This window comes from Notechis scutatus, chromosome 3 (genome assembly GCF_049901735.1).
Source record: "Notechis scutatus isolate UNSWTSFEM ecotype Mainland chromosome 3, rNotScu1.2, whole genome shotgun sequence".
Taxonomy (NCBI): Eukaryota; Metazoa; Chordata; class Lepidosauria; order Squamata; family Elapidae; genus Notechis; species Notechis scutatus.
Window position 1 is genome coordinate 48,978,806 of NC_142011.1, and position 25,487 is coordinate 49,004,292.

A 25,487-nucleotide genomic window follows, 5' to 3' on the forward strand; every position below is an offset into this window, starting at 1 on the left:
TTTTGGAAGAGAAATTTATATATATTATTTATATAAATGTGCCCTTTCAAAGCTGTTTGTGGAGTCATTTTTGCACCAGCATTTGCACTTTTTAAGTTTTTATGATGCTGCTTGTAACTTGAAAGGTACACAGAGAAATACATGCTGCTTATGCTCAATTCCTCCCATTAATATTAATGAATAATCACTTGCTTAAAAACTACAAGCTTGAAAATGAACGCAAAAAACATATGATCAATCATATGTACATCTTTTTGTACATATTTCTGTTTTGCCTTTTTCTCCTTAATTTGAAAACTGATGCAACAAAGGCTCAGGAAAGTGAGAAAAGGAATACAAGTGTTTTTGTATTTTAACATTTGGGAAATATTGGTGAAAACATATTGTAATTTGTTGTATCAGTTTCAAAAGCAATAACTTCCTTCAGGTTGCTAATTGAGAGTTCTGGGAATTGAAGATCTAACACATCCAGAGCTGGGAAGGCTGAACTATAAGTAAAAAAATATATGCAAAAAACAGGTTGTAAGTCATTTATTCTACTAGACTTATTATAGAAAGTTCTTAATGTTGAGAGATTTGTTGCTGTTACATAAGTTTTAATCCCTTGTGCCAGTGATTGAAAGCTAGCATTTAATGCTAAATCCATGAGCTTCAACTCTTCTGTTTTCTTCTTAGGGCTTTAGGTATCCCTAGCAAACTTTGACACATCCCAAACATCAGCCATGGCATCTCGCATTGGTTTACGGATGCAGCTTATGCGAGAGCAAGTACAACAGGAGGAACAACGGGAGCGTCTGCAGCAGCAGCAAGTGATGCAGTACATGCAGCAACAGCAACAAATGCCAATGGCTTCAACCCCAGCCATCAACACACCAGTTCATTTCCAATCACCACCATCTGTCCCAGGAGAAGTCTTAAAGGTACAGTTGTATGAATAAAACTTTGTTTAATGGAGAATGAGGGAGACAAATAGAATATCTGTTAAAACTATTACGTTGCAAGAAATGGCTGGCTGGCTGGCTTGTTTATTGTTTATTTATTTATTAAATTTATATGCCTCCATCTCACTATTGAGTCTTGGTGGCTTCCAATATATCAACTGGAAAAATACATTGAAAAGTCAGCAAGTCCCTTCATTTGAATTAAGCAATTGTATATACTTAAATGGAGAAAGAGGGAGACAATCTATGTAGAATTTTTCTTTCAAATGGTTTTGCCTTAGTATGCTCAGAAAAACACATGTGATTAGCTACTAATAAGCAATATTTTTCCAACTGAGGTATTGGATTCCTATAGTTTTTTCTTGAAGCATCCTACCAAATTTTATCCCTTGCTATAGTTTTGTAAAAAGTTTGAAGTGGTTTCATCATTATAAGGCAATTTATTATTAATTCTCTATGTACAATTGACTTTATTTAGTCAATGATTTAGTCCAATAACTTTTTATATATAATGAGATTTATTCTTCAAAAGCAAGTGAATTCCTTTAGTTTAGTTTGGCTTATTATTATACAAGTGGTTATTGACTTATGATTGTAATTGGGTTTGTAATTACAGTTATAAATCATTGCAGTTATAAGTCAAGACTAAATCTTAGAGTTACAATCCTTTTTTACAACAGTTGTTTTTTTAAAATATATTTTTATTAATTTTCTTTTTTTTTCACAGTAAAACATTATGGTATCAACAACGTTCTTGGCATCTATACAAGATTTTGATTTAAATATCATAATACATTATATTGTGTTTATCTGCTATTAAATAATATCTTTAGCTATAATTACTATTCTTATATCTTTATATAGTTTACAAAATTTTATTTTACTTTCTTAAGGGTTGTTTCAATTAACATTTTTGTCTCACTTCTTGGTTCTGTTTGTTAGCCATTTATACCAATTGTTCCAAATTGTAAAGAATTCAGAGTCATCTTTTTCTTTCAATTTAATTGTTAGCATATTCATCTCAGCACTTTCTGTTACTTTGTATATTATTAGTTCTTCATTGGGGGTATTTGGTGTTTTTCATACCTGCGCAAAGGCTATTCTGACGGCTGTTATAATATGTAACACTAGATATTTTACTTCTTTTGGTAGTCTTTCTTTAATTATTCCTAATAGGAAGGATTCTGGTCTGAGCTCAATCTGATAGCCAGTGATCTCTTTTAACCAATTTTTAATTTGAATCCAGTATGTCCTGGCCTCGGGGCAAATGTGATAAAATGTACCATCAACTTTTTTTGCACTTCCAACATTTAGGACTCTAATTGGAGTAGATTTTTGCCAATCTTGTTGGGGCTATAAAACTATAAAACATTTTATATGTTTTCTTTGTATGCTGCAGATACCGTTAATTTATAATTTATATTCCATATTTTTTCCCATTCCTCTAATTCTATAGTGTATCCAATATTCTGTGCCCATGCAATCATTGTACTTTTGACTATTTCCTCTTCCATTTTAAAATCTAATAAATATTTATATATTTTAGTTATAAGCTTGTGTTCCGGTCCCATTAATATTTTATCTGATTGGTTCTGCCCTTTGTCAAATCCAAAATCTTTTGAGTCTTTTTTATATTATATTTGAATTTGCAAATATGGCCACCAATCGATTATAATTCCATTTTTCTTCAGTTCTTGGTTTGATTTTAATTTCCCTTGACTATCTAATAGTTCTTCATAGCTTACCAAAAAGAATATAGTGTGTATTATAAGAATGTACCATAAGAATTTGATTGGAAGTTATGTATTATGTATTAAATTGAAGGTCATAACCTTAAGGTATATATTGAAGTTTAAATAAGAGTTGAATGGATGTAATTAAAAGATATAAAGGTGTCATACTCCAATTAGTAACTACAGGAGAAAATTTGTTTAATGAGAAAAGATAATATGAAATTGAAACAGAACAGACAAAAGTATAAATATAATGATTTGAATTGAAATGAGATAATCAAAATAAAATTGAGAAAATTAAAAGAGGGGAAAAACTATATAGAAAATGTAGAATAGTATAAGATATGGAATAGAACACAAAAATGAGCATGAAATTGAGTTTGTGTCTGTATAAAGAAGTTCAACCCGGGACCATGCTATTTAAAAAAAAGATGTTTTACTTGTATTTTGTATGTGTGAAAACCCAAATAAAACTTTATTAATACAACACACACACACACACACACACACACACACACACACACACACACATATATATATATATATATATATATATGGTGTTCGGCTTGGTTCGGTATTTTCCCACGTCATTGTAGTTCTTTTAAAGTTGTAGCAACGTTTCAGCAGAATCTCATCTGCCATCATCAGGCTTCTGTATTGTGTCCGTCTGTGGGTCAGACTTTTACAGTGGTTTCAGATTTAAATTTGGGGCAGCCTATTGCTGTGCCAGAATGGTTTTTTCTTCATCCTGATTGGTTGGGAGTCTTGGTCTGTGTTTATTGGTCTCGGAGTTTGCTGTGTTCTGCTTGATGGGTGTCTCTGATATCTTCTGTCTGTTTTTTGACAGAAACTTAAGAAAACATATATATATATATATATATGGATCTTTGGTTATTTGGTTATCCACATACAAATACCCGAGAACCTCAGAAAACATTATATATTTATATATATATATATATATATGTGGATCAGCCCGCAGTAAGATTCAAGTATCTAGCACGTTGGCGAGGTCCCACCGCCATCTTCAGGCTGGTGCTGGCTTAGTGCCAGTGCAAGCCTGCTTGCACTGGCACTAAGCCGAAGCACCAGCCTGAAGATGGCGAGTGGGACTCGCCAAACGCGTCCCAGATACTTTGAATCTACGCGGAGAAACCCGAATAACCAAAGATCCACATACAAATACCCATGAACCTCAGAAAACATATATATATATATATATATATATATATATATATATATATATATATATATATATATATATATATATATATATATATATATATATATATAAACAATCCATATATATATATATATATAAACAATATATATATATATATATATATATATATATATATATATATATATATATATATATATATATATATATATATATATATATATATAAACAATCCATCCATTTTCCTCCTCATAGAATGATAAGGCTTGAAGGAGTTTCAAAGGCTTCCTAGCTCAACTCCTTCCCATGTCGGAAATCCTTATTCCACCCCGGGCAAATAGTTGTTCAATCTTTGAATATCAATTCATAATAGGATGTTATTTCCAGGGGGATTTTGAATCCAATTAGATTGCAAAGAATAAAAAATCTAACAAATCTCAAACAAATGTTTATTATGGCAAGGTTTACCTATGTGGGCAGGATTTTTGTTCTTTCTGACTCTGGAATGTATTTGGTTGTTTAGGGTGAGATATCAGGGGTCTGATAGTTATGTAAGCAATATAGGTCTCTGACTTCTAGCAATCTGCAATCTATACATGATATGAAAAATCAAGGTAAGGAGAAATGAGGCTGGGTGCAATTTTAACAGTTTTAAAAATGACTCATACCCAATTAGAGGCTTATTAGAGGATGATAACAAAGATCTGTGACATTCATTTGTATAGCTGAACTCACAGTCACTCATGTCTCAATCACCTCTCAACAGAATTACAGCAATAGACTCTACATGGGGCCGCCCTTGAAGAGTATTTGGAATGTGACAGTGTGGGCAGATATGGATACTGGTTGTTCAGCAGATATGACACCTCTGCTCTGTGAGCTGCATTGACTACCAGTATGCTCCAGGTGCACTTCAAGGTGCTGATGGTTACCTTGAAAGCTCTTCATGACTATTTATGGGGCCATCTCTTCCCAATTATGCCTCGCCATCCTGTTAATTCCAACAGCAGAGGCATGTTCTGGATCTCCTGTGAGAGAGCAACCTTTTGTGTCCTAGCACCTGCCCTGGAACCATTCCACTCCAGAAATCAAACTTTTGAAGAAATGAAAATCTGGCACTGCCATCAGGTTTGGGGCTCTGATATTATGGATAACTTATTTTGTGGAGTTTTTTTTTTAGTATGAACACAGCCTATTTCTTTCTGAAGACGATATTTCTTTGAAAATTATGTTTACCTTTATGTGATAGCTCTTCTATTTCTCCAATACTTTTTAGGTTCAGTCCTTCTTAGAGAATCCTACCACGTACCATATCCAAAGGTCTCGAGACAAGAAGGTCCAAGAATATCTGTCTGAAACTTATGGGAACAAGTTTGCACCACTACTTGGTGCTCCTTCTCCCAAGCCGCCTCCTTCAGCCTCCCCTGGGGTGAGACCAGTTCATGCCATGCCTTCTTCTGCAGGCAACAGCACTCCAAACAGTCCAATGGCAATGCTTAATATCAGCTCCAATCCAGAGAGAGAGGTTTGTAAGTTCCTCGGGGGACACAGGAATTGTTGAAGAGGTTGGGTTAAAACTGTGGTTAGGAAGAACTCAAGTTCTTTACACTCATCCTGTAATCTGAAGTGGAAAAGTCCAGCTGTAACTAAACCTCATGATACTCTGATTATGTAATTGGGGGGGGGGAAGCTACATAATGAAAGGTGGTGTTTTGCATCACCCTTCTGTTGCAGAAAACTATTAGAGAGAACTTGGAAGTTGGGTGATTCAGCTGAAGCCTTAGTCAGATAAAGTTGCTCAAACCACCACAACAAATCTACTCTGATTTGGACCCTGACTTAGCAAGTCCATCAGAGATGCCTGGAGGCTGTTTTTAAGGGTGAGCAGCCCCGAGTCTGATGGAATCAAGTGTTATATATTCAAAATCAATCAATCAATCAATCAACCAATCAAACAAACTTACTTTTCCCATGTCTGAATTTATAGACATTTTTGAAAATCCCTTCAAAATGCATTGAAAAATCTATATCTGATAGCCTTTTTGTCTCTGTTTTAGATAGATGATGTCATTGAAGATATCATGCAGCTGACAACTACTGTGGGATGCCTTAATCCAGAAATTCATATGCCCAATACTGTGAGTATGCCTTTTAAAAAAACCAAAATTTCTTGTTTCTAGGCAAAAAAGTGTTCCTGGGAGAAGGAATAAAACAACTGAAATAAAGTGGTTGCATCTATCCTTCCTTTCTTTCCAAATAATTAATTTGGAGTCACTGTTTTGTAGGACACCAATAATACTATTTATGAATGCAAACATTTTAAAATAGTAAAAACTATTTTCATAACATTGTTAGATGACAAACATGCAATGTAAATATTTGAGCCCCTTGCATATAATGAATGGGAGATACATGGTTGGGAAGAGTGGTGAAGTGCGAAAAGCCACAGGATATTCCTGTAGAGAATCAGGTCCTCTATTGGCTGGTACTTTCTCATCCTCTTATTTTCTGTGTTAAAATAAATGTGCATTTGTCTCCCTTCCTTTGTTTTTCAGTTGCCTCTGTCCAGCAGCCATATGAATGTCTATAACAGTGACCTCCAGATGACTCCTTCTGTGGTGGGCATTACCAGCAGCTCCTGCCCTGCTGATCTCACTCAAAAGAAAGAGCTTACAGGTAACATGGCCAGTGTGCATATGCCCGAGTGGTCAGGGTAATTTTTAGTGCTTGCTTTATCCCAACTGTAGGTCAGCAGTGAATCTATTTATACACATGCATGCATGTGTTTATAAAATGAAACTTGTTCTGGTTGGCCCACTGCTTTTCATAACAGCTTGTTGTGTTATCTTTAGATGCCGAGAGCCGTGCCTTGGCTAAGGAACGCCAGAAGAAGGACAATCATAATCTAAGTAAGACGAGGCTGGTAAAACCATGTGGCTGAAAGGCATTCTGCTATATCTCATTAGCCCTTTTGTTGATCTAATTGTGGTCAATGATTTAGAAACAGTATTTTTATGTGCAAGCAATAAGTATGTTCCATTTATTATTCTGGTGCAGAGAGTGTAAAGAGATCAACTACACTCAATGGTCATTGAATGCACATGGAGCTGATTTACTATCCTCTGCAAAACCATGTTTTCATATAACTAATTTTATCATTTAATTTGCTTCACTATCTGATTGATTCATAGATTCCCCCCCCCCCTCTTAAAATGTCCTTTTTGGTTTTGTTTTCCTTCAGGGGAAAGGAGGGGAGAAGTTTTTATGTAATATATGAATTCATGTAATAGTGCTGCCTGGTCAGGAAAAATGCAGTCACATATGATTTTATTAAATTTAATTTTAAGAACCATCCTCTTGTTTGAGGATAATATGATTACAAATGGTTGAAAATCATAAAAAAACAAACAAACCCTGTATTATGTTGCTGCCCTTGGATCAAATAAAGAACCCTTCCTTTCCTTTCTGGGCATGTGTGCGGAAGTGACCTAACCTCTGCGGTGATTCCTTATTATATTACCAGCCAGTAATAAAAGATTACAGCAAAAATCCTACTTGGTTTTGCTTTAGAAGAAATATATCTGGCTGTTTATTATGATGCTTTTGTAATATTTGGTATTTACAAAGTTACCAGCAGATCAAAAATGAGCACAATTAGTATAGATGTTCTAGTCAGGATTCAGAAAAGCTATTTTATGCACATATCCAGAAATTACATATCTCAAAGTACTTCCATTCCTTTTGCTAATACTTGGCCTCCCCCTACCCCATTCACTTGCGCTCCCCTATTATAATCAAAACTCTTTCTTTTTGTACTGGAGTTCATGTTATACTTACACGCTTATCTGTTCATGTACACCCAAATGAGCACATAGGATGCACCCTAATGAGTATTAGAAAGAGCAAAAAGCCAAAGAGCATTGCAATTCTATTGTTTAGATGATTCAGTATGCTGCTGCTTGCTTCTTTTTAAGGTTTTGTTTGTTTTCTCTTTTTTGACTCAAGCTGCCATCCTTCAGAGGTTGGTAAAATGAGGACCCAGATTGTTGGGGGCAATATGCTGACTCTGTAAATTGCTTAGAGGGGGCTTTAAAGCACTGTAAAGCATTATATAAGTCTAAATGCTATTGCCATTGCTATTATATATTGCTCAAAGGGCCAGAGAATTTTGGGAGAAATTTAAAGCAACGAGGTTCAAAATGAAATTATGGTTCAAAAATGTAAGAGGTTCAAAATGAAATTATGGAGAAAACTGATTAAAAAGTGATTAAAATAAGTGAAATGTTGAAAAAGTGGTTGATACAGGCAAGTTTTTCTAAGTTATTTGATTAATCATGGAATATACATTTTTAACATGGAAAATAGGGTAAATTTTCCCCAAGTTAAAGTTTAATTACTTGAAAAAAGTTAAAACAAGCCATAATTTGCTTATAAGAAATCCACATTAGGAACAAAGTCACAAAATATTTCATTTATAAAAATTAGGGCGAAGAATTTATTTTGGCAGGAACAAAAAAAAATGGAGTTGTTCTATATGTTAAGCCCCAATTAATAATTCTAATTAGTGGGGAAGGAAATTGCATTACAAGGACTTAAACTTTTGTTCTGGGGCTTTATGTGTCAAACAAAAATAAAGAGAATTTTTATAAACAACATATGGAACAATTGATAAACTTTTCATATGAAAAGTGGTCATTGATAGACTATTGGAATTGCGTGGTTTCTCCATAGTTATAAAGAAAATCGGAGAAGAAAATAAAAAATACTCAAAATTACCAAAGACTTTCAATTTAATGGACAATTTAGCTTTGGTTGACATATGGAGACAAAAAAAGGGCAAATCTAGTGATTACACTTATTTTTCAAAAAGATACTACTATTCTTGTTTTCAAAAATAGATATATGAATTTTGAAAAATCTGGTCATCAGTACCTCTAAAGGATTCTATTAAAGACTTTTTCAAATCACAATCCAGTGAATTTGATTCTCAAAAGAAAACACACCTTTTAGATGGATATTAAATGAAATATTACAGAAAGACTGGATAGTGAAAGACTATTAAAAGAAAAGAACATTGAAAAGAAAAGAAAATTTCTATTAAAAGAAAATAATGTTTTTTTTGAAAACAACTTAAACAAAGGCACAGACTTAAGAACAATTTGGGGTACAAGAAAAGCTATTATTACAGAGTATTTTATACAATCCAGGTGTGAATTGGGGGGGGGGGAAGGAACAAAAGAAAATATAGGTTATTTTTTACAAGAGATTAACAGAAAGGATGAATCAAAGAAATATATGTATCACAAACAATATGATTTTAATAAGAAGGCTGATTGGAATTAGTGCTATTTACCCAGAATAAGTGTTTTCATGGTTCCATATATATAACCCTATATAACCCTAACCACCATAGTTTGGATCCATTGCAATTTCTGTATTGCCTTGCATTCTCATAGGAAGCGCAATGCAGTAATCCAATACAGGAATTGGATTATAATAGTCAGATAAGATCTGTCCAGCAAAGGAAATAATACGTTGTATTGGAACTGCTTTGTTGTGTGAGCATCCGGATGGATTGACTGTTGTTCCTGTATTGGTTTAATACAAAAGGAGGAATTTAGGAATAATTGGGGTAATGCAAAAGGAGGAACTTAGAATTTTCTAAGGATGTTCATCAGTAAAGGCCCGGCCCTTCAAAACGGAGTTGTTCTCCTTCTGTCATTGGTTGCCCATGGCTCAAATATTTTATATCTTTCTTAAAATAAGCAATTTCTGGTTATTTATTTCACCTTCTTTATACTTGTTTTTTGATGAACAAAGTTGATACTTTTATAATGTTTAATATCTCATACAGGATTTTTTTTCTTTCTGTTCTAAGTTGAAAGAAGACGGAGATTCAACATTAATGATCGTATTAAGGAATTAGGGATGCTGATTCCAAAAGCAAGTGATCTGTAAGTTCTAGTCAATGGTCCATATTTTCCTGTTGCCTCTTAAAGAGAGACAAGAATCCAAATTGAGAAATAGGCAACCAGAGTAAAAGTTGGATGGGAAATTATTTTCCCATGTCTGTTGTGTTGAAAACTATATTTTATATCTGCCTTTTAAAAAACACACCAAACACCTTCAAATTTCAAATGAAAAATTCTCCAAATAAAATCCCTACCTTTTTATATGTGTGTAACATGCTTTAATTATGTTGGGTTGGCCACCATCTTAACTTTTTTTATTGTCCCTGTCAATACCTCTGGGGGATAATATAAGCGGGAAGGCTGACCTTCTACCCTGCACCTATTCTTTCTTCCAGGCAAAAAAAAAATCCCTGCAGCATCCTGTTTCTAAAGCTGTTTTACTCCAGTAGGCTCTGTACGAATAGCTGCAGTTGGAGAGAAACAAAATGCAAAGAGAAGCCATTTTGAAGGAAACCACAAGATCTGGCTAATCTGTTTTTCCCTCATGCCTGCACGCCCTATGATTTGATTTTTTTTTTTCATTTTGTAGTGAGGTATAAGCCTACATTTGCACTGAGTATAGATAGAATGAGTGCTGTAAAATGCCAAAATAGCACCAAGGGAGCAAGACCGTATAAGAATAGCATCAGAAAGGAGCTCCAGTGTTGTGCTCCCTTAAATAGCCATTGGCTGAGTGAGGAGTGAAAGCTGCTCCTTCATATTTCACACACCAGAGCTCTTTGCTATGGAAAGCTTATAAACAAACAAACACAACAGACTACATTCAGATTTCAACAAGAGGGTATGGTGGTTTGACATTGAAATGAGACACAGGGAACTGTCTCTGAGAAAAATGCCAACCCTGAGAGAACTCAGGTAGCAGTATTTATTGAGAAAAAACACAAGCAAAATATACAGTATGCATATTCAGAAAACAATGACCTCAACAGGAGATTACTTCACCAGCATGAGAACACACAATCTTGGAAAGTCCCAGATGTTACCTTGCTAGGGTGAGATCATATAGCCACGGAAAGTCTCATGGGAAAGTTTGGAAAGTCCCATGAGAAAGCACAACTGTGTATTTTGTACCTTGAACTTTCACCCATTTTCCTATTCCTTCTAAACTGGCAGAATCAAAACAGAATGAGGCACTCTGAGCAAAGATACTCCTACCCCACCAAGAATGCCCACATCTTCCTAGACTTACTGCTAGTTATACAAAGGCCTTACAGAAAATGATAAAATAATCAATAGGTTATATTACCACATTCCCTCCTTTTTTATTTATTCAAAGATAGGGGGTGTTTTAGTGGCATAGTACACAGTTCCTCATGACCTGATCCCTCACGCCGGAAGACTGAGGTACACATTTGTAATAGATTAGGAATACATTGAATAAAACAACATAATAAGATACATATAGCAATAATAATAACAACCCCTTGCAATAAGGAGCGAAACCATGATCCATCAGGAAGCCAGGACCACAGACTGTCCCAGAATGATGCATTAAACCCATCAGCTCCAGATTGATGCTGAGCAATACGATCTTCCATGTCCTGAACAGTTTTTGTAATGTTTGGCTCATAATTATGTATAAAAACACAACAATGTGAATGAATTAAAGCACAAACTCCTCCTTGAGCAGCTAACATAATATCTAAAGCATATCGATTTTGCAAAGTAACTGTACGAATTTCAGACATTTCTACATTAATCATCTTAATATTCTTTATAGTATCATTAAACATAGCAACAGTAAAATTATTTAAAATATGAATATCCCTATAGTTCATAGCAATTCCCAAAGGTGGGATGAGACCTCGAGAAATTTGTGTCCATAGATTACCTCCCATGGTTAGACCGAATCCAATTCCCGGACGATTTCGGATCCGAACCTCAGGAGGTAATGTATCTAACTTATAGATAACCGGAATGACAAACCCCAAAGTACATGTCCCTGACCAATTTGCAGGGATTTGTCGATATGCCCACAGTCCACATAAAAACCAAAACCCTTCCAGCTGTACATAACCTTTTTGACTTGCCGCTTGCATCAGCTGTTTCATGTCTAGATATTGATACTGGCCAAATGCGTCAGACTCATTTTCCCATTTACCCAAGTTATGTTGTTCTCTGAACCATTTGTCCATTTAATAGTGTAATTGCAGACACTATGATTCCCCAAGAATTGTGAGTTTGTAATGTTTTGGAAACATAAATGTGCTGGAGACTGCAGTGCAGTCTTCACCTTGACCGTGAAGTTCATGGCATATGAAATGTTATGCTTTCCGGTCTGCAAAGTAGACCGATTAAATGGAACTCCATGTAGAGTCAGTCCTTCTCCCACTCTCCCAGGAAGGTGCATACACAACCAACAATTGGTGATGTTCAAGTTTTTGGCAGTTGTGCGCAAATCTTTAATGTAATTATTATCGGTCCACAAATCATCGCCCAAATCTCCGGCACGCTGAACATGCTGTCGCTGCTCTCTCCGCACCCGAGCAGCCCAGGACAGATTAGGCAGAATCAGCAGGATCAGAAACCACAGATACGCCATCCTGCTCCTCCGAAACTTCCTTCACAGGTGCTCTGCGAATGATCAGGTCGAACACACCGACCAGGAACCCAACAAATTTGACCAAGATGTTCAACTGCTGCATAACCACGTCCCCACGTTATCAGCTCAGCAGGAACCCATGCCGGATCCGGAAGGAACCGCACCAACACCCGAGGTCTCACCGCATCTGTAGAAGGAGAAGAAAATGCCTGCTGGCCGCGCCGCAGGGGGTTACCAGACAAATTTAAAAAATTTAAAGTATATAAAGCTAGATTTAATTGATCTTGAATCGCCGGAAGCCCCAGGAGCTTCCCTCCTTTTTATTTAATTTAGTCAACATGGTCTTGAGCGTGGAATTATGACGTTCTACAATAGCCTGCCCAGTAGAATTGTATGGAATGCCAAATTTATGTTCCACAGACCATTGTTTGCAAAACTGATCAAAACCGGTGCTCCGATAAGCGCACCATTATCAGTTTTAAAGTTTTAGGTGTTCCAGCAACTGAAAAAGTCTTAATGCAATGATTGATGACATGTTTAACCATCTCACCTCTTTGAGGGGTAGCCATTAAAAATCCTGAGTAAGTATCCACAGTCACATGTATATATTTCCAGGGCGCAAATGGCGGATATTGAGTAACATCCATTTGCCAAATCATTGAAGGTTTCAACCCTCTGGGGTTAACTCCCATAGGGATATTCGTGCCCTGCTTTGAACAAGTTGGACATTGTTGAATTATGGCAGCAGCTTCTGCAGTAGTAAGTTTAAATTGCTGTGCCAATGCTTTAACGTTTTGATGAAAATAACTATGACTGTCCCATGGCTGGACAGTGAGAACTGAAGTTACAGCACTGTCAGCTTTGGCATTACCTTGTGATAAAATTCCAGGCAAATTACTATGACTACGAATATGAGCAACAAAACACACATTCACACGCTGCTCCAAACATCCTTGTAACAACAAAAGCAATCTTAAAATATCAGGTGATATTCCAGGAGACAAATAAGAACCTGCTACAAAGGGTAACAAATTATACACATACAATGAATCCACTATTAAATTAAAATCCTGATTGTGAAAATTTTGAAAAGTTAAAACTACAGCAGCAAGTTCTGCCTGCTGGGCAGACTTCTGCTCTGAAGTCACTTTTGTATGCCAAATTCCAGATTTATCTTTCCAAACACAAGCACCAAAAACTTTCCCTCCATCAGTAAAAACTGTAGGAGCATCTGATATGCCCAATGGTATCCTTTCTTACATTTTGGGCACACTGATTTAGGACCGAACACCCTGTCCCATTGATCTCTTATTCTGCTGATTTTGACCCTCCAGGAGCCCGACATTGCGCTTTAAAATGTCCAGGCTTCCCACAATTGAAACAATTCCCTTTTGAGCATGTCCTGTTTGTAAAGCCAGAGCTAAAGTTTCCATGTTAAAAGACTGACTCCCTACCTTTCTACATGCATTAATCAAATCTGCGATTTCTCTCTCTCCACTTGCTACCAGTGGATTTAAAATCTTTTGCAATCTGTGTTAGCTTGTTCTACTGCTAACTTAAAAAGCAACTCTTTCTGGGCGAATTGATTATCAATTTGTCTTTCAATAGCCAATTTCAGTCTGCTAATGAAATTTTCATAGGGTTCATTGTTCCCTTGTTTGATGTTAGTAAAGGTCTTCTCACCACCTTCGCCATCAGGGAGAGACCCTATGGCTTGAAAAATTATTTGTGGGAGAAGAATGAACCCTTCCTCAGGCATACCATCTCTCTGTTGTTCCACTGTTGTAAAATTACCAGCTCCATAAAGCTGATCTGGGGTAACATTTGCTGTTCCCTCTGGACTGCCAGCTGTCTCCATTTCTGATCTAACACCAAATATTGAGCTGGAGTTAAAATCATATTCAACAGAGCTTTCCAGTCAGCTGGAATCATTTTATTTCCATAACCAACTGCTTCTAACAATGCCTGAGTATATGGCGTTCTAACACCATATTCTTTGCTGCTTGCTTAACTTCCCTCAAAATTCTGAGCTGTAAAGGCTTCCACTCCCGCTGCGGATTTAATGCAGCATCCATGACAATTTCCACTGGATTAAGTTGAACTTCTACTCCAAACTCCACCAAATCATCTCCTGATAATTCCCCTCTATTCTTTGCTTCTTGAATAGCTGCAGTAACTGCATCCACCTGAACCCTTAAAGGTAAACTCTTATCCTCTGACAAAGTATTTCTAGCGCCAGACAGTCCCCCAGATTTATCTGGAGGTGCCGTCGGCGGCAACAAACGTACCGCATGGCAAAGCGGCAAACCTTCTTCGGGGGTGATAGGAGCGGTTGTTCATAAGTAGCTAATGCATCCATAATCACCCTCCAGGTTAACAAAATTGAAGAAGGGGCACGAGGCTCCTCGTGCAAAAATTTCCCTATCTTTTTCCAGGACTCTACTTTAATACTACCTCCTCCGGATATGACTTAATATTTTTCCAAACATACTGTAGTAAGTCCTCAATTTCTTTCTTTCCTACAGCACAACCCCTACTGCCAATTCCAAACCCAAAACTATTCCCAATGATCCCTCTCAATTCCTGATGTGCTCTTTCTGAGCCTTCGAGAGATCTCCCCCATACTCACGAAAAGAATCTACCTTCGTCCAGCGAAGAAGATGAGGGCCCAGTCGACGTCCGCGACGATGAGTATAGGATGCGGGAAGCGTATAGCTTTCTAAGCTATCACGTCGGGGTCACCATTTATGGTGGTTTGACATTGAAATGAGACACAGGGAACTGTCTCTGAGAAAAATGCCAACCCTGAGAGAACTCAGGTAGCAGTATTTATTGAGAAAAAACACAAGCAAAATATACAGTATGCATATTCAGAAAACAATGACCTCAACAGGAGATTACTTCACCAGCATGAGAACACACAATCTTGGAAAGTCCCAGATGTTACCTTGCTAGGGTGAGATCATATAGCCACGGAAAGTCTCATGGGAAAGTTTGGAAGTCCCATGAGAAAGCACAACTGTGTATTTTGTACCTTGAACTTTCACCCATTTTCCTATTCCTTCTAAACTGGCAGAATCAAAACAGAATGAGGCACTCTGAGCAAAGATACTCCTACCCCACCAAGAATGCCCACATCTTCCTAGACTTACTGCTAGTTATACAAAGGCCTTACAGAAAATGATAAAATAATCAATAGGTTATATTACCACAGAGGGTTTGGTTAAAGATAGCATGTGATCAAAATGACACCTCATATGAATTTTAGATAAAAGGAACATTAGTCTTTCACATACACGATTTATGTGACATGACCCTGCTTCAGTCTGGATGGATTGTGGCTGCCATTTGCCAACCCCTAGTGTTTGTAGCCAGAATGAGGAACTGTGATTGTGAAAATGCCCAGTGGTTGGGAACTCTGGAGTTGTAATCCCAACACATCTGGAGAGGCTGGGTGAGGAAAGAGTGTTTCTGAGCAAGGACCTGGCAGCCAGAGAAGAGTTGAATCTACTAATTGGTAATGTTGGAAAAGACATTTAAAAATTATCTGGCACTCTAGGAAAAGAAAGACATGCTGTAGTAGAAAAATAATGTAGTCTATAATGCTATGGCAAAACTTGCAGGTGGTACACACCACTGATTGTGAATGAATGAAGGAATGCATTTTAAAAATGCTAAAATCTTGCAAGACTGCCATATTTTACAAAATATCCAGCTATAACAGGCAATTTTGATTTTAGCTTCCACAAGTGCTATCTAGTTGCTTTGTGCATATCAAGCAAGACATAGATGCTTCAGCCCTTCAGTGTGTTCTGATGGAGGAAAAAATTGTTCTGGGACTCATATAAACATGCAATATAGCCATATTGCATGTTTATATGAGTCACAGAACAATTTTGGCACAGCTTAATTTCTTCTGGGAATGTTAGTGCTGTGACATTGTTTTATTGGTTCCCTATGACATCTATGTATAATTGGATACATTTTTTGGTACCAATCTTGCTTTGTTTTCTGAGAGATTGCTTCATCCACCCAAGCTGATAAAACAGCTTAAAAGTCTAGCAATTGGGGAGGTGGCACATCTGATCTAGAGAAATCAAGTCATTTGACCATATAAAGTGTAATAAATTTTATATCAATTATTGATTGTTTGTCCATTTGTTTGAAAATCTCAAACAAAAATTAAACGGATTATGAGCAAGAGTTTTCTAACTCTGGAAGTAATCTTTTGAAAGGGCAACAGGATTTTTTCCCCTATGCTTTATTCCAGAGATGTGCGTTGGAACAAAGGGACAATCTTGAAAGCCTCTGTTGACTATATCAGAAGGATGCAGAAAGATTTGCAGAGATCACGAGATCTTGAGAATCATTCTCGGCGCCTGGAAATGGCTAACAAGCAGCTTTGGCTTCGTATACAGGTGAACCCCATGTCTTGTACTTTTTACTGCCTGTTGTATTTTTTACTGCATGTGCTTGTAGAAACTGCTTTCTTGTCTCACTGAAACGATATTAGTTTAATTCTACTTCTATTTGGAAGGCTTGCTTCATATTGTCATGCTAGGGAAAAAATAGAAGAGATTCAAAACATGGGCTACAAAGCAAATTCTTACAGTGATAGTCCTTTCTGTGTGCTCATTGATGGAATTCAGTGATTGCCTGAAAGTCATACCATGTGTTCTTTTTCAATCCAACATTGCTCTCACATGGTGATGTGGCATCCAAGATCGTTTTGTTGAAAAATAGTTTATGGAAATGCTTCATTTTCATTTTCTATTTCTACCCTGAACTTCAGGAGTGGGCAGACTCTGGGTTACACATGGTTTCAAGTGCCCTATTTTCAGTTCCCTAACATCTGATTTTGCTGCTAAAAAGTATGACCGCTTTTTTTTTTCAAAAATGAAAGTGGAAATAGAAGTGAGATGCTCTGGAAGAAAAATTATTTTCAGCATACCCACTCCAAATAATTCGAAATGGCACTGTTAAACTGTGACTGATCATCAAATGGGTGGAGATCGGGTGAAAGACTGCAAAACTGAAAGGAAGACTAAAAGTGGGACAATTTGCCACTCAGAGTTAATATTAAAAATTAATAGCTATTCCCCTTTTGGTGCTTCACCTGTTGTGAAGTTAGTTATGGCTTCTGAATTTAGAAAGTTGCCTATCCATGCTTTACTCCACTTGCTGCAGGAAAACATTTAAAATGATTACTTGGAGCATTTATAAATCCAAATTCAAAATGAAACCAGTAAGGAAGAGATACAGAGCATGGCTTCTGAATTTTCTTCCCAGCTCCTTAATAGCACCTTCACACTAGTTCATGTGACTAGAAGGGAGGGAGACTTAAAAAGAGAAAAGTTGGCAACATTCTTGATTACTGCCCAATTGTCTCTTCCATAGGGAAGCATTGGGGTTTTTCTCTGGATTTTCCCCCTTCCACATCCATAACCTAGATCTTGACATTTTGAACTTAGTCTTTCTTCTTTCAACTTCTCTCTATATATTGAATTTGATCTTGTTCCATTCTGGTTTTGGAGAGTTATCCTGACAAACTGAGTCTTGGACCTTTTACATATATTCTTTTCAATTTTTACTTAGATTGGAAAAATAAAAAATGGAAAAAAAAATGTAGGTATATGTATTGTAAAATTTGCATTTGCTATATGGAGGTAAAGACTGTTGTTTATTGATCATACTATACTTATCCAGTGTAGAAGGTTCCAAAGCTTGAATCATAGAATTGTTGTGTATTCATAATAGAACAGAGCAGAGGTGTGATGGTGGTTGTGATTACACATCCTATGCTTTTCTTTTGTAAGAATTCTTTATTTTGGTGCTTTGTCCTCAAGGAACTGGAGATGCAAGCCCGAGTCCACGGGTTACCAACCGCTTCACCTTCTGGCACGAACATGGCTGAACTAGCTCAGCACATGGTGAAGCAAGAAACTTCTGGAGAGGAGGGGACAGCAGAGGTCTTACAGCAGCCACAACTCCAAGCTGAACAGGAAGCTCAGCACCTGCCTCACTTTGCTCCTCCTCCTCCTCCTCCTCAGTCTCCTTATCATCAGCTGGACTTTACCCATAGCCTGAGCTTTGATGACAATTGTAGAGGTTTCCATGACCCGCTGGACCCTAGCCAAAATGTCTCCTTCCCGTCCTTGTCCAAGAAGGAGTTAGACTTGATGCTAATGGAGGATACTATGCTTCCTGTGGCTTCTGACTCCCTGTTTTCCACTGTGTCCCCAGAGGCTTCAAAGGCTAGCAGTCGGAGAAGCAGCTTCAGCATGGAAGACACTGATATGCTGTGAACAGAAGCCCTCCAGGCAGATTAGGAATTCAATATGGTTTATTTGTGAAGTGAAAATTCTTCATTTGACTTATCTGTTTAGAATTCCTCAAAGACTTATGAGGCTAATAAGAAATGGATCCTGAATCAGAGATGGTTTGTGTTCTGGTGGGAATGGGAGAATCGTTAGCACAAAGGTTTGTCCACAGTTCTTGAAATGTTAATCCCTCACTTTCTCCTCTGCCTTGATTTGCCAAAAGTGAACAATCTGTCCTCAACTTCCATGACTGCACAATGAATACGGTCAGTCTGATTCCTGCAGACCTCTCCTGTGCCCTGTGCTCTTCATACCCCAGCCCCACAAAGCCAGTTATTCTTTCACAACAATATGATTAGGAACCACCCCAGACATCCAGGTAGCTGTGTGCCCTTTTCGACAAGCAGCTTTAATCAAGATTTGGCATTTCAATGTCCAGGAAATAACTTAAGGTCAACTTCATCTGTTCCTACCTTTTGATCTATTATCAAAGGCCAATGGGAGTATCTTCTTCAAGGGTGCTTTCATACTGGAGTTCTTTTTTGTATTGAACAGGAACACTCAAATATATTCTTTAATGGGGTGGGGGATGTCACTAGTTAACTCTGAGTAATGATGGATGGTGATTTGTAATCATTTGAGAAAGGAAGAGAGTGTAATAATATTCACAGAATCTTTTTAATGTTTTCAGTTTCAATTAAGTCTGGGATACAACTGCCTTAATTAATGACTTGCACTTTGTTAGACCTTGAGAGTTTTCCCCTAAATTTTGGCTTGGGCCTCTCCACTGCTTTTTCTGAATCTTTTTTGGTTATCAATCCTTGACAGCTTAATGGCCATACAGGAATAGAACCGTATGATCATCTGGAGGCATTTGAAGAGTTTTTACTGCCACCAGTCATCCAAGAGACTGGGCAAATTGTTTTGCTAATTTGAACTAGATTTTATTTCTCTTTTTGTTGGTTTTTGCTTTTCAGTGGAAGAAGTGGGTGGTCTGATAGGTTGGTAGTGTTTTTGTGTTTGAGAAGTATCAAGTAATATCATTTGATTTATATTAAGCTTGTTAGTCTATTCTGTTCCTCTTAAGCTTCCAGCTTGTATGATTTAAAGTCCTATTACTTTGTTTCTGAATTTAGGCTGTGGAGAAACATAGATGAATGTATACTAATGTAAAGTCCACTTAATATAATTATTGAAGGGTTTAAAGTAGAGCAGTCGTAGCTCAGCAGTAAAACACAAAGGATACATGCATAAGAGCCCAGGTTTCATTACCACTATTTCCAAATAAATGTATCTTGTAACAGATAGTAGGACTGTAAGCAGTAAAGCAAAGCCAGCAGTGAATCTTGCCGCCTTAATTCTTGCTGTCCCCACAGCATCCATATTCTCCATACATAACAGTTCTGTGTTGCAGTGCTGAAACACATCAGTTTGTTCTAAAGACTGTGATTGATGGCTCTGATATTCCAGCCCTGACCGTTTTCATCAAATGAGAAACATCCTCCACTTGGCATGCACAATACTCTGATTACTCCATGTGCTGATTCCACCCCCTCTCTTTTTCTTCTTTTTTTATCACACTCTTGACTGAATCAACATTTCTGTATTTCTTGAAATTATGGATGGTTCAACTATCAACCATTAGATGACAATAGTAGATAATTTTTGTATTGCTTGTCTGCCATCAAGTGATTGCCCAGATTGCACAACTACTGGGCGAATGCTGTTGAAACCTTAAAGTTTGAGAAAAGTATTTTGTTATAGGAGCTGCACACTATATAAGAGGTATTTTGTTATATAAGAGCTGCACACTATCCAATTAACAGTATGTTAGAAGCCAGGTCTCCTAAGACAAAGTCACTAGAAACAGAATTCTTTCCCAGGCAGGCTACAGAAATACAAGTGGAGGATCATTTCAGTTGCAATTCTAAGATGTCGTGTGCATCATGTATCTTATATAACTTTCACAAAGTATTCAGAAGCAGAATGGAATGCCAAAGCTTAAGAGACACCAATATTATCCCTCCTTCCCAGTTACCCTGAAAATGCAAAACTTCCTGTTAATAGCAGGAGATACCATCCATCAATGCAATCTTGGGGTACTATATACCCTTGAGCTAGCACTGTTGGAATGATTAGTGAGCTATCTGTAGAGGCCATAGGGAATGCCATAGGGCATTGAAGGGAAGGAGGAAGGAAGCACTGCTACAGAGGTAAGAGGGGTTGGAGCTTGGGCCAAGAAAATAACTTGAGATGGTATCTCAGACAAGACCCTCATTAGTTCACATGATGATAAAGTGAGGGAGAGGAAACACATTCAGACTTGCAAGATTCAGTTATAAAGGTTTGGCAATAAAAATAGTCCTAATTTATATTGCTTTGGTTTCTTAGTCAGGTCTTCCTTATTGGGCTGATGTTATGCTTGCACCAAAACAAGGATACTATGTGGATTTGTTGCTAGAAAAACTGCTAGTTTAACAATCTCAGTATGTTCTGTCTCCTAGAATGTGATATTTGTAGCTTTTTAGTATACTTTTTGCACAGTCAAAAGTTTCTCATTGGCCCTTTTTTAAAGTCATTATTGCAACTGTTGCAATTCTCTTGTTTCTTAATAGCAAGGGTGTGTTGATCTGATTTAATAGAGATAAAGAGAGTGGATACCTTGATTCAGGAAGAAACAGTATGATAGGAAAACCAAGTTGTTTTTTTTAAACAAGACTTTTTATATTATTATATTTTGGTTGGTCACACAGCCAGATATTTATACTGGATTTGGCATTTTTATCCAACTATTCAGTTTATTATTATTTTATTTTTTGGAATTTGTACACTCCCTATTCTATATCTCCAACATGTGCATTCTCATCTAAATATATATCTCTAGTCTTTTAGGGATGGATGGAGAGCTAGATATGTATATGAGTACATAAGTGCAGCAGAAAAATTATATAGCCTCCAAAAAATGAAAACATTATCTTCATCTTGGAAATTAACCAAATGCTATCAGCTAGGAAAAGACACTGCAGAATCAATTGTCACTAATTCCATTGTAAACAAAATCTAATATATGCTTGTGTGATGGTTGCAAGCAGGTTTCATGTAGCAGTCACAAACTGACAGGACGGAAGTTCAAATGTAATGTTAGAAAGTAGTCTACAGAAAGAATAGTGGAAGCTTGGAACCAACTTTCAGTGGAGGTCAGAGGTGATATTCAGTGGGTTCTGACCAGTTCTGGAGAACCGGTAGCGGAGATTTTGAGTAGTTCGGAGAACCGATGGTAATCTTCCCTCAGGAGTGGGGAGGGAATGGAGATTTTACAGTATCCTTCCCCTGCCACGCCCACCAAGCCATGCCACGCCCACAGAACCAGTAGTAAAAAAAACCTGAATCCCACCACTGGTGGAGGTAATGGGTCAATTATCAGTAGCTGAGTTTAAACATGGTTGGGATAAACACACCTCCATCATCAGATTAAAAAAACAAAAACTCAAAGGACAGACTTGATGGACCACTAGGCCTTTCTCTGCCATCAGTTTTCTATGCTTTTAACACATTACATGCAGGCCGGGGAGATTAGAGAAGAGAGTCTATCATTTTAACTGAGGAATACCTGCTGAATTTTGCCAATAACATAATTTAAGGGAGGACTTGAAGACTCATATGACTGGAATATTTTCAGTTCTGTGGGTTTGGATAGTATTAGTGATAATTTTGCATTAAATATCTGTGTTGTGAAAATATTTAATTTTATGCCAAAGCATTTTATATAAAGCTATGCAAGATTGCCATTTGCTCTGTTATTTCTTTTCTAATGTACTTTAGTTTTAACCCAGAAATACTTAAGGCTAAGAAGCCCATGTTTCTATGTGGCCATATGTGAAATACACCTTCATGTGACATTTTGGAATCTTTGGTAACTGAGAAAAAACTAAATGGGAGACATTCAGAGTCTTTGATCAACAGATTTTAGATAAGGTGCAACTTTGCTCTGTGGAGGAATTTTCCTTTGGTATATTGTGGCAGTCATGCAATCTTCCTTAGTATGATGTCTTCAGGTTATGCTAAGTTAACAAATCCCTCAATTCTCATCCAGCATGATTACAGCAAGCAGTTTGGAAAAGCCTGCATACATACTGTAGGCATCTCTTGGCAGCATATTAAGTTCTCTTCCTCTTTATATCTCATTGTTATTTCCCATTTTAGTATATTTTTCTTTCTTAAGGTCTGCACAACCATTTGCAACCACCCCATCTTCTAAAATACATTTCAGTTAGTTCAGACTGTTTCTTACTGTATAGCACCAAGGACTACGACTTCCCCTTTCTATTAAGGAAGACTTTAGGAAGCAGTTTAGAGGTTGGACTGATAATGATTTAAGTCATATATGAAGACACTTATTCAACCATGTGGCACCAAATCCAATTTAATTTTAGATTGTTTTACAATCAGTGGTGGCACAATAGGAAGCTCATTGCTTTATAAGGCAATATCAGAATCAGAATAACAGAGTTGGAAGGGACCGTAGAGATTTTCTAGCCCAACCTACTGTTCAAGCAGGAGACTCTATACAATTTCAGTATCTTATTGAAAACTTCCAGTGACAGAGCATTATATTTATATATGAATTTTATCATTCATAGAATCATTAAAACGTATATCTAGATGATATCCTAAGCTTTCAGTACCAGGATCTCTATGTTCCATTGTGTACTAACAGATTCAGGTATTTAAAAAGAATATCTGATAGAAATTCTGCTATACATTTATATGAAGTGCCCATGGAAGGATTATGGTCATTCTATACATTTGCTGGAGATCCTCTGAGAGGCTGTGTTTGTATAATCTTGAGCTAGAGAGGGAATAGACAAATAGCGCCATTTTTATAACAACATGTATGGCAAATTGGATGGATCTGTTTAGTGCTTATGTACAATGTAGGATATCCTTGGAGCCTTGTGCCCACTGCCTATGAAAGTAAGCTAGTTTACGCAGGATAACAGAAGTTTAGAATTAGTGCTATGTAATAACCTACTGCACATTTCAGTCACCTCAATCATCATAAACAACACTGAATGTGTGAACTTCTACTAGAATATTTTTTCATACAAGGAATGTACTTTAAAAGATATATTTTTGTACTTCTAATTCATATTAGACAGTATTTTTAAAAACTGAATAAGAAAAATAAATAACTCATTGAAAGTGGTTTGAGGATTTTTGTGGTTGACTGCAAATATTCCATTTTAGTATTTCATGATGCATTGGGTCATTCTTTCAGAGATACTTGCTTACCTAAACAGAGAAACAGTATGACCACGGATGGGCAGAAAAGCAGAGGGAGCTTCCTGCCAATTTCCCCACTGATGTTGTGGGAAGCTGGAAATCACTACTCCTTGGCTGACCTTCAGAATTGACAGCCACTTTGCTGGGAGGGGAAGGGTTAATAAAAGGAATTGCAGAAACCTGCACTTCTGCTCCCCATCCCAGCACATCCCCAAGGGTCCCCTCCCTCCAGTGAGGAAGAGAGCTCCCTGGTTGATTGCCAGTGCCTCCCAGTCAGCCATACCTTGCCAGCAGCATCCAAATCACCCCCTCTCCATTCTCTTGCTGCCAACTCCTACTTAGAAATTTCCATTTTTAGCCTGGGTTCCAAAGCAGCCAATCACCACTTGCCTGTTGGCCCTAGTCACCAGCTAATTGGGTGCAGGAAAGAGGGTGGGGATCCAGCCCTCTCATCTTCCCTTGTACCATACAATTTACAGGTTTCTGCTAAGTGTGGTTGGAAGACATAGTGGCGCTGAAGCAGCCACAACTTCCCAAAATTTCAATCCAACATAGTCATGAGTCCCAGTATTCTTTAAATTAACCCATTTGAATTACCTTGGTTCAATAATTGTTGCCCTGTAACTTCCGATTTTGCCCAATTGGAAGTTACATACAAACAGACGCAGGAGTTTTAGTACTACATAGATGTTATGTGGTGCTTCTGCAGATACATTATGTAATTATGTAAACATGTATTGTGCAGTGAATATCATTGATTTCCAAGGTTCATTGCTCAGATAGCCTTAAAACACTTGTTTTCCTCAGGATTAAAAATTGTAACTCCTCCTTGTACAAGTCATAAAAGTGATGTAATTTGTGAAACCAAACATTGAAACCTAGGTCAAAGATTTGTATATTCTCTTCCCATACCACTAGGCTAGCATGCACCGCAAAGAAGTATATACTTTGAGTATATACTGTTGTTGTGTTAGAAATCACAACGGCTTAATATAAATGGATGACATACATATTGTGGGTAGATCTTAACTGGAGTGGAGAGAATCTTTTTCATTTTGAGAATTGGGAGGGGAGAATCCTTATATGAGAATTAATCATACTTTTTGTTGTTGTTAAAAAAAAGTTACTTTAAGAAAAAGGAAAATAAAAAAAAATGCACTGTGCTCTGATTCTGAAATGTTACTACTGTTTTATAAATAAATGTTTAAAGTAATGGACTGTAACAGATGGGAAACAATCATTAAATTTATTTATTTAATATCAGTTGATATATTATTTGCCTGCTTTGGAGTTGGAGGAGTTCATTAATGAATTAATATCACTTCTATTATAAATTTGCTTCTTACCACTGAAAGATAATGTCCCATTTGGTGTAAGGAAAATGGTACCTTTCATAAACATATTTTTCCAATGATTTCAGTTTTCTTTGCGTGTCACAAAAATAATGTGGAAGAGAAAAAATTATTTGTAATAAATCCTGAAAAGAACTATATTGTTATTCCTAAATGCTGCTATT

At 37.0% G+C, this 25,487-nt stretch overlaps 1 protein-coding gene across 2 annotated transcripts in view; it reads left to right on the plus strand.

Annotated features, from left to right (window-relative positions):
• TFEB (transcription factor EB) overlaps positions 1 to 22,476 on the plus strand; it is an 84,063-nt gene extending 61,587 nt beyond the window's left edge. For both annotated transcript variants that reach the window (XM_026680335.2, XM_026680334.2), the window contains exons 3-10: positions 676 to 920; positions 5,131 to 5,379; positions 5,912 to 5,992; positions 6,410 to 6,530; positions 6,707 to 6,763; positions 9,733 to 9,808; positions 16,639 to 16,786; positions 18,215 to 22,476. In XM_026680335.2, coding sequence (XP_026536120.1) covers positions 723 to 920; positions 5,131 to 5,379; positions 5,912 to 5,992; positions 6,410 to 6,530; positions 6,707 to 6,763; positions 9,733 to 9,808; positions 16,639 to 16,786; positions 18,215 to 18,673 — 1,389 coding nt within the window. In that variant the 5' untranslated portion in view covers positions 676 to 722 and the 3' untranslated portion in view covers positions 18,674 to 22,476. The remainder of the gene's footprint in view (positions 1 to 675; positions 921 to 5,130; positions 5,380 to 5,911; positions 5,993 to 6,409; positions 6,531 to 6,706; positions 6,764 to 9,732; positions 9,809 to 16,638; positions 16,787 to 18,214) is intronic.
• Positions 22,477 to 25,487: the final 3,011 nt, after the last annotated feature.